Source organism: Hyposmocoma kahamanoa, unplaced genomic scaffold, assembly GCF_003589595.1.
Source record: "Hyposmocoma kahamanoa isolate Upper Pololo Valley unplaced genomic scaffold, ASM358959v1 66, whole genome shotgun sequence".
Lineage (NCBI taxonomy): Eukaryota > Metazoa > Arthropoda > Insecta > Lepidoptera > Cosmopterigidae > Hyposmocoma > Hyposmocoma kahamanoa.
The window spans coordinates 10,371,815-10,382,128 of record NW_020653854.1 but is presented as its reverse complement, the minus strand read 5'-3'; the positions used below and the strand labels follow the sequence as shown (position 1 = coordinate 10,382,128).

At 36.2% G+C, this 10,314-nt stretch overlaps 1 protein-coding gene across 5 annotated transcripts in view; it reads right to left on the bottom strand.

The window, feature by feature from the left end:
- Positions 1–221: 221 nt before the first annotated feature.
- The window catches only part of LOC113231611 (PHD finger protein 14), a 21,282-nt gene continuing 11,189 nt past the window's right edge, over positions 222–10,314 (bottom strand). The window contains exons 13-21 of one of the 5 annotated variants that reach the window (XM_026466014.1): positions 9,393–9,442; positions 6,603–6,762; positions 4,874–5,663; positions 4,433–4,540; positions 3,496–3,585; positions 3,192–3,242; positions 2,109–2,233; positions 1,573–1,681; positions 222–378 (exon numbers count right to left, since the gene is read on the bottom strand). In XM_026466014.1, the coding sequence (XP_026321799.1) occupies positions 358–378; positions 1,573–1,681; positions 2,109–2,233; positions 3,192–3,242; positions 3,496–3,585; positions 4,433–4,540; positions 4,874–5,663; positions 6,603–6,762; positions 9,393–9,442 (1,504 nt within the window). In that variant the 3' untranslated portion in view covers positions 222–357. Of the gene's footprint in view, positions 379–1,572; positions 1,682–2,108; positions 2,234–3,191; positions 3,243–3,495; positions 3,586–4,432; positions 4,541–4,873; positions 5,664–6,602; positions 6,763–9,392; positions 9,500–10,314 lie in introns of all 5 variants that reach the window. The other 4 variants (XM_026466009.1, XM_026466010.1, XM_026466012.1 and 1 more) reach the window with 4 other exon arrangements.

Sequence of the window (10,314 nt, the reverse complement as noted above, 5' to 3'; positions counted from 1 at the left end):
GGTCAATGCGCCTGATGTAGGCATGTAAATATTTGCTTATATCAAATAAATATGACAGTTCTATCTCACACAGTACTCATAACAGTAACGACTCAACTTGACTATCTTTAGTACTTTACATGCTGGGTTATATTTCTATTGAAATTAACATAGCCGTGATGAAGTAGAGAGAAATGAAGATTTTTAAATAAAATAATTAGCAGTTTCCTTACTTACACATTTAATGCTCTACGTAAACGTAAATTACTACAATAAAGTAGAATAGATAAAAAATTCCATCATTTCACGTCAAATCGCATTTATACGTTTAAAAAATACTTGTAAGTTGTTTATCTTGCAGGTTGTTAGATCCTATGTTTACTTGTTTTCTTCGACATCCTGTAAAGAGTGGTCTACTGTGAGATTTATTGGAAAAAATAAGACAGTATATAACTATGAATTATCAAGAGTTGATGTAAACAACACGCGTCTAGGTTCGCGCTTCTCGGTGAAATTGCAGACGGTCGCAGCGGCAACTATATGATCAAGTAGTTTGACTGAAAATCGCTTCGGTAGCACGCGTTATAATAATAATAATAACGCACACACTCAACACAGCCCCGCACTAGGGAAACCCTCTGTCGCGGGTGCCATGGACACTCACATAGACAACCACAAATTACACCCAAACTCACGAGATAAATAAATGTAGGCCATACAAATATTTCTCCCGGCCCGGGAATCGAACCTGGGACCTTTGCGTGGCACTCTAGCATGGTAACCGTTCGGCCACAGAGGCAGTTGATTTGTTCGTCGCGTCACTTAACGTTATAAAAAAATGTAAATCTAGACCAGACAAGTCCCATATGTCTGTAATTATGATGTTTTGTGTGGAATTATGGTTACTGTTTCCATTGTTAGATTTCTTTCTTTTATAATCTCAACAGAGTACACATTAATTCTCATATAAAAAAATAAAGAATATTTTGGGGCGCTATCTATTTTTTAGGTATTGAAGTATGAAGTTGTTTTTATTCATATTTAGTTGTCATTAAACTGTCAAACGGAAACTTATTAGTATTTGGCGGCCACTAGACTTGGGCCAGTGCAAGAATAGAATAGAAACCATTTATTATAAAACGTCACAACACAAAAATACACAGTAAGAAATAAAAAAAATAGATAAAGCTAAAGTAAAACAAAAAAGAAATTAGCATAACAAAAGAGAAATAAAATAAAATAAATTACAAATAAAATTGTTATTAAAAATAAAAGTTAATAAAACATAAAATAAAGTTTCGATGAATACAGTCAGTTAATATTGATCAAGAACGCCAACCTAGTCACATCATACACGTTACATCAACTTTCGCTAATTCAAATGTAGATCAGGAGCAAATGCAAGGTTGATTAGCGCTAGGTTTTTTTTTTTTAGTTATTCGGGTATACCCATAAAAAGATTTTTCAGTCAATATTATAGTTGACTATTGACGACATTTTTCAAAAGATTATTTTCAAAAATTCAGCAATATGGCGAGGGTCAAAACCCAACTTATCAGCCTTGACATAAAGTATAAAATAATCTTTACTCACCGTTGGGTCACAATCAGCACAGTGCCATGAGTACCCGCGTTTCTTCGGATTCTTGTTAAGCGGAGGCTCTAGACAAGTGAAGTGGTACCGCTTAGCGCACTCGTCACATCTACACGAGTATAAAAGTTGTTTTACAAATTTTAACTAAGAACACGCGCAATGAGATATAAGATATCTTTACAAATTCCAATATTGTATCGGTTGATATTGGCAGCCCATTAAAAAAAAGTGGTTTGAAAGAGTCAATACCTGGTTGTGATATTTATGGCTGTAATAACACGATTATATGTCAAGTCCACGTAGTGACACATACACAGGTTTACGTCAAGTTTGCCGTATAAGCAGGCAGCGTCAGCCAGGTTAGATTACTGAGAAACGAAAATCGCGAAATCGAACATAGCGGCAAGATCTCATGTACTTTACACAGTTCTGCATCATATTAAAATTACCTGACTTTAGGGAATTATTGAACTCCAACTGCAGTGGAATCGCTAAGTATTACGCATGAATTATAGAAGTTCGGAATGGTAAAGCACCTGACAAGATTGGCAGCGTCGCCGGGCTGAGTGCAGACGTCACAGTGCGTCATGGGCGTCAGCGCGGCCGGCGGCGTCGTCGGGTCGCCTCCTGTCGTCGTCCGCGTCCGACCCACACGCGACCGCTACGTATAAAAATAAAAATAAGTATACAATAATAGCTAGTACTCATACTCATAATCTTTATTTGCAAGTTACATGGTTATACAACTGGTGTTCTTATGCTAATGGCACTTGACATGTAACACCCCGTGAGGGCACTGCATCACTCTGAGGGCACTATGTCCTTACTTTACTGTAAAATTAGGAATAATTAATAATAAAACTCCACATTATTAAAATAAAATTAGGACGAATTAATAATCACACTAAACAGAATTTTAGGCAATATCAACAACAAAGATTAGTTGTAATTCCTTTCTAAATATTAATTCCTTTTTGCATTCTGGTCTCATTCCTGATACACTTATGTCTGGCTATTTGACGTAATATTTATAAATTATATACTTGGTAATTCGTTTAGTTTTTAAGTATTATTTTCTAAAAATAATTATTTTATAGAATAAAAATCTTTACTTTGAAGATCTTAAGCTCTTAAGATGGGTTGCTGTTATTAGTTGATAGAAGGAGCTTCTCGCATAACCTATTTCCACCGCAAAACAAGACTACCGTGTTCGAGATTGAAAGAAAGGGAAAACCAGCGAAATAAGCCAGCCGGCCAGCAACAATTTGCGATTTTACGGATAGTTCCTTTGTATAGCTAATGTCTATAGGCATCGGTTGCCATTTCAACAGACACTGCAAATATGACTGATGGAAACACTGTTTCAGTAATGGTCAGGTGAGCAAAAGTGACAAAATATAGTTATGTATTCCCATCACTAAATTGAGATGCGTTTATTTATAAGTTAACTTTGACCTCCGCTGTGTTGCGCAATAGTTATGAATTGCAAAAAAAATAGAGAGAACAAGAGAGAGACAAAGGAAAGAAGAGGAAAGTGGGGGCAGAAAAAAGAGACAAAGAGCGGTGAAGAGAGAGAAATTCCCAAACAATCAATTAACTAGAAAAAACTAATACCTTACCTTAGACTTAGTGACAGTTGCTACAGATTTTCCTTCCTCAGGTAGTGAAAGCTTGTATCAAAGAATTTGGAAGAAAAATAATTTATTCTAATAAAATAATTCTAAGTCCTATAATTTATTTATAACGTGCAAGGTCGTGCCTGAAGCTTCTTTTCTATGCGAAGAAAGACATCATTAAGAATCATCAATGTCTGAAAGTTCCAACAGGCATGGAGCCAGCGAACAGGCATGGACCATGGGAACTATATAATAAGGTATGACACAGTTTGGAACTTTCTATATAATTTAAAAAAACTTAGATTACCGGCGTAGTTGGTACTGGTGTTTCCACAGCCGGGGGAACTACAGCAAGCACAGGTGGTGGAGTCTGTTTCGCCGCTTGTTCGGCATGCTGCTGAATAATTACATTAAGTTGTAATTGTATAAATAAACCATAAATGTAGATAAGATTGATTGACTGCCTCCGTGACCGAACGGTTACCATGCCGGACTGCCACGCAGAGGTCCCAGGTTCGATTCCCGATACATTTATTTCTTTTGTGAGTTTGGGTGTAATTTGTGGTTGTCTGTGTGTGTGTCCATGGTACCCGCGACACGGGGTTTCCCTAGTGCGGGGCTATGTTGAGTGTGAGCGTTGAGTGTGAGCGTGACACGCGCGACACAGGGTTTCTCTAGTGCGGGGCTATGTTGAGTGTGTGCGTTATTATTATTATAAAAAATAAAATCAAACAAAAATAAGTAATTATAATATAATAGTATGTACAAAACGAAATAGGACAAACACAAATCAAAAGTATTATGGACATTGTTGTCGTTCGGATTAAATCCGTATTTTTTTTTAATTTTTCGCTTTTTAGTTAGTGACTTCTTGTGCTTTTTGAAGTTGGTCAATTTTTTTAACATTTGTTTATTTTTCCATTTTTAGTAAATATAGGCAAGTAGTGCACGTCGATTATTCGAGAACCTTTGATTTTTCACAGTATGTACAACAAATACATTGTAAGTATATGCCTATAAAATTTGAGTAATTCGCTCGATTTCCATGAGATCACCTGATCAGATTCTGACTTAGTGACAATTGGAACCACTTGGAAAGTACCCTTTCAAACAAAAAAAGAATTTTCAAAATCAGTCCACAATTGACGGAAAAATGGGTGAACATACATAAAAAATACATACAATCGAAACCTACACTTTTTTTTTTGAAGTTGATTAAAAATAAAAAACACAAAAGCACTTGCCTTGGAAAGTTTCCTCATAACCGCAGGCGGAGGACCGTCGTTACTATCTGTTGGCACGTAGAACATCTGAGTGTCCAATGAGCCGTCGGGCTTCGGGATCGGTTTGATCTGTAAAACATCATTAAATATTATTACTTTAGTTGAGCGCTCACACCTTTTCGAAGTTGCCTTGGCTACATAACTAGTTAATTCACAAACCTATAATGGTATTAAAAGTTTAAATTACAAATAAGAAAACCCCTTCGCATTAAAAAAACTGAAATGCAGTAATAAAGAATTTTAAATAATAATTTATTTAAAATTCTTTATTACTACATAAATACATTTAGACTATCGAGATTTGCCTTTCCTTTTTTGTTTAAAGCACGTTATGAAATTTAAAATCAATTCTAATGCTATTATTAGATTCATAAAGTAACTTTAAAAGTAATAACTAATTACCTTGATTGTTATTCTCGGATGTGGTGGGTTTGGATTTTCCATATCTTGAGTCTTCTTCTTCCGTTTATGCTTATGAGATTTTGACGGCGATCGCAGCAAATCTGGAGAATATCTTGACCTGTGTTTCTCCTTCCTTCTCTTTCTATTTGCTTTATACGTAGCAATATCCGAAGATAAGTTAGCCAACGTATTTTCAATGGACGTCTCGATAGTCTTGCTGTCTCTTTCCTTCGATTCGTTTAATAGGGAAGAGAAAGACAGGTTTTGAGTTACGTTGTCCGACTTAGCAGTAATAAGGTTGGTTGAAGCATTCGAATTCTCGTTGTGGGAATCGTTGGGACTGTCGGCAACGAGAGGAGTTATTGACATTAGAGGTGTATTCGTGAGCGCTGGAGAAGTAAAACTACGTTTTAGTTTCTTAGTAGGAGATTCTGCTTCACCACCCGAGGTGGAGGGATGTTCCTTAGACTTTGACTTTTTAAGTTTCTTGTCTTTCTTAATCTTGATCTCGGAACTTTCGTTTCCATCACTGCTAAACTCGAACGGCTTTATCGTCACTTTTATCGGTGAAACATTTTCCGACGAAGAAGTGGCAACTTTGATGGATTTTTCTCTATGTACTTTCTCTGGCTTCGGTTTGGGTGGCGGGGAATTTGGTGTGGAGCTAGGACTTAGTGGTTCATGGATGATAGCTCCGTCTTTGCTGTATCGAATGCGTGATCGACGTGGTACCTTCTTCTCCATTACTTCGGGCTCTGAATCGGACGTCTTATCACATTCCGAACATTGCCTGTTAAAAATAATAATTTACAGTACAGAAAAACTTAAAAAGACAAAATATACAACTTTATTTTAAATTATATATCGTGTCTTCGTTCTTGAGACATAAAAAAATATTGCTTATACGAGGGTCATTTCATCAAAGCAACTCTAATTTCTAATTATAACAAACAAGTTAACTAGATGGCGCTTATTGGACTGACATAAATCGAAACCTAACTGCTCCGTGTCCAACTAAACGGTTACCATACTGGTCTGCCACGCAGAGGTTTCCGGGTTCAATTCCGAGCCCGGAAGAAATGTTTGTATAGCCTAAATTTATTTCTGTTGTGAGTTTGGGTGTAATTTGTGGTTGTCTATGTTTGTGTCTATGGCACCCGCGATACAGGGTTTTCCTAGCGCGGATAAAAAAAATTAAATAAAAAGAATTTATTTCGGTTACTGTTTTCTTTTGTTAAAGATTAGCACCATCTAGCTATATTGGCAAGCGTTAATTTATAAATTAGTTTGTAACACACACACATACATATATATATTATTAGTTTGTAAAATAATTTTAAACATGGTCAATATTTGAATATTACAAGGAACAAAAACTGACTACTTATATTAATAGAGGAATTAGTTGATATCCACGGCCATATACATAATATATAGTGTTAGAATCTGAAGAGATTAGCAGTCCTCTTGATTTATTGGTCCATGGTTCAGGTAAACTTTGGAATTACCACAATTTTTTTTTTTACTTTACATACAAATGATGTGACTTTACGTACAGGGTGATGAGCATTATAATGCAGGGTTTTGTAAAAGTGGAAAAAGTTTTGGCATGGTTTTTAAAATTGAAAGTGTGTTTGCTTTAATAATCCACAATTCCACATACCATACTACTCAATAGTCAATCCGTTATTGCAGACCATAATGTGTCTAGGTACATTACATTACGTACCATCCATACAATTTGCTCTTCTTAGGCGGACGCTGCAAAGGCGGCTTCAAGCAATGCAAATGGTAGTGCTGGCGGCAGGTGTCGCAGGCGGCCATCAAATGTCGCTCGCTGCTGCGCGCGCACACAGCGCACTCGCGCGCAGCCAACGCGCCCGTCGTCGCTAATGCAATACAAGGAATTTAAACTTCTTTGTAATTCGTTCTTACCATAACCTAAATGACTCAGGATAATATGTGGTTTGGTTACTATTGATTAAAAATATACATAGGGCGCACTAAAGGTTTCCGGAACTGGTCACTTACATAAATAATTTTTAAAAGTAATTACAACATTTGAAAATGGAACTCTTTAGCTGTAGAATACAGTTTGTTTCATCTGACTGTCACTTGTTTTTACATTGTGGCATCATTTTAGAAATTGGTTGTCTAGTTCACCGTGGATTTAACTCGTGAAAATTTTCGTAGTATGATTTTCTACGACTTTAAGTGTAATGTAACAGCTCAGCGGAGCTTCGCTCGACTTCAAACTGCTTTTGGCGATGAAGCACCATGCAAGACGACTATTTATAGCTGGTTTGCAGAATTCAAACGCGGTCATGTGAATCTCAGTGACGAATTTCGTGACGGTCGCCCGTCCACTGCTGTGAACAACAAAAACGTAGATGCTGTGCGCCGTATGATCAAAACAGACATGCATGTGATATACCATGACATTCGGGAATCTTTAGGCATGAGTCAAATACAGTCAATACTACACAAACATTTGGGTGTGAAATAGCTGTGCTCTCGGTGGGTGCCACACAATTTGACTGAGGCTCAAAAAACGGATCGCGTCACTTGGTGCAATGCCATGCTTACCAGATTCAACGAAGGGGCGTCAAATTTGATGTGGGACACACGCACACACTCAACATAGTTAACAGGTGCCGAAACTTGGATTTATAGTTACGATCAAAAAACAAAGCAGCAACCGAGCGTGTAGGTGTTTCGAGATGAGCCGAAACTATCCAAAGTGGCGCGCGTGTAAAGTATCTCTAAGCGGATGATTACTTCTTTTTTTAATTAAACTAGACACGTGGCTACTGTTGCTTTGGAGAATTGTTGTACCGTGAATAGTGATTGGTACACGACCATTTGTTTGCCGGAAGTTATTGACAAACTCCGTAAAAATAACCATAAACGCCGTATCATCTTGCACCACGATAATGCCAGTTCGCACACGGCCAGACAGACAAATAAATTTTTGAAGGTGAACAACGTTGACTTTATGAGCCATCCGGTGTTCAGTCCCGACCTGGCACCTTGTGACTTTTACTTATTTCCAAAAATTAAGAACCAGTTACGCAGTCAACGATTTTCTTCACCTGAAGAGGTTGTTGAAGAGTATGAAAAATATGTTTCAGAGATGGTCATGGAGGAGTGGCATAAAAGTTTTCAAAATTGGTTCACAAGTGAATTAACGCTAACGGAGAATATTTTGAGAAACAATAAATTCATTTCTGACCATTTATAGTATTTTTTTCTTATTCATTCCGGAAACTTATAGTGCGCTCCACGTACAAAGAAGGATTTTTTGGGATAATTAATAGATTTAAGCGTTACTTAGCGAAAATACATGTTAATGAAAATGGAAGTAAACTACAAACTAATTTGCTACTCGGCGAACCCAGTGAGGGTTAAGTAATAAATAATTATTACTTCGCTATTCCTTCTAATGATTTTAAGTAAATTACTCCCATTTTTATAAGGACACTAACGTTATAGGAAAAAATTAAAAGCGAATGGACCGTTCATTATTTCAATTATTCACAAACAGAGGTTAATAATAACAACAGGATAGCCCATAGATTTCCAAACTTTTTGGCTCACCGCCCACTTAGGCAAAAAAAAAATTTCAACGCCCATATTAACTTAACACGTCACAAAGAAAAGAAATTATATGTAAGTATGTAGTAGTTTCTATAGATAATTCAGGTTTTTTTTTAAATGCGGTAGCACTCCCTGGACAGCATCAATAAATTGGGGGCAAATTGCTTCCGAGGGCTCTACCTAGGACTCTTCATTCAGCGCCCACTGGGGAGCGGTAGGGATCACTTTGGAAAAGTATGGGTAACCCTATTAATTATTGAGCAGTATAATAATAATAAAATTGTAATAACAACTTGATATAATTGGATTTCTCTGGAGTGCCACTTCTAGCCAAAATGCAGAAAGCGGTGCTGATCGATATGACACGTATCGTTCGCTTGTTCTTGATCCTGAGTCCTTGACCCCAACCGACTGTGTCATTACCGGAGAATATAACCTCTCCCATTTAAAACAATGTATATTTTAGACTATGGGAGAGGCTAGAATCAAAAACAAATGTTAGTAATACAGTATATATAATATAGTATATATATAATAATATAATTGAATATAGTAATATTCAATTATGTATATAAATAGTAATAATGTGCCAGATAACCAACACACTAACCCAATCTCAAACTAAGATATTCCCTGTATTATGAGTACCAGAGCCACGAAATTAACTTTGGGGTGCAACCCGCAACACCCAGACTGGCACCAACTTATAAAAGTTGCTAAAATTGGTTCCACTGGGAATCGAACCCGGGATCTCCTCATTCAATGCCCACACATGCTCTACATCCAGGTAGTCTGAGACAAAAATATGAAAAAATGTATAAAAAAATTTGTTTTCGCTATCTATAATTAGTTAAGCGATTATGTGAGCTTTTAACTAATAGCTCTGTAATCACAGTATTTAAAGAGATAAAAGTAGACTAACCTTCCAAAGATGTAGATAATACTTTTCCTTGGCGAGCGTCCGGGTTGTCGCTAAGAGGAAAACCAACGCCCATCTTAAGTGCTGCCGCGGTAGGCACAGACATTGACCTACATGTATTACATCCAGATTATAGCAGTGGTATACAACAACCTTTTGATTCGAAATATTTCCTTCTTCTATTACTTACTTTTGCATTGTGTAAACAAAATTTTTAGGATGCTTTAATTTAGAAAAATGTGTTTTTGTACTGTTTTATTCACCATACTTTAGGGCTTACTTCTCACCCATATTATAATTAATTCAAACCACTGTATGTCTCATATTAAATATTTATAAAACACTACCAAAATATATCCTGCTCCACCAAAATAACACAACTCTTTTTTTATGAAAATAATATCGAACGTTAGAACGTTTAGGAAGCAACAGTTGTTTTTTTTATGAACAGATTGACCCCTTTAAATATCTTGAAATATTTATTTTATTGAATATCATGATGTTTATTTCACAGAAGAAAAAAAAATAAATGCCTGAAGCCTCGATTACTATCTGTACTGCTGTCGCCAAAACTCACACTATCATATGTTAAACACCATGAAATCTTGATAATGATTGGTCGTAGTTTCTAACTTAAAAAAATGTAACAAATTGTGAACTATTAATGTAATTTAAACTTTACTCGATGGCGTATTGTTGAAAATTCAATACCTATTATTGCAAGTTGCGACGTATCGATTTTACATCGAAATTTCATTCAATGTAATGCCATGTAGCGGCAATAGCAAAAAGTCTACGAGACGACGAATGATTAACACCTATTAACGTTCTCCAAAACAAAGCCGACCATACTGCAATGGTATAAGGTTTACTTTTGTTTATTATAACAAAAATTCTATTACGATAAACAGAAAATGAAAAATTT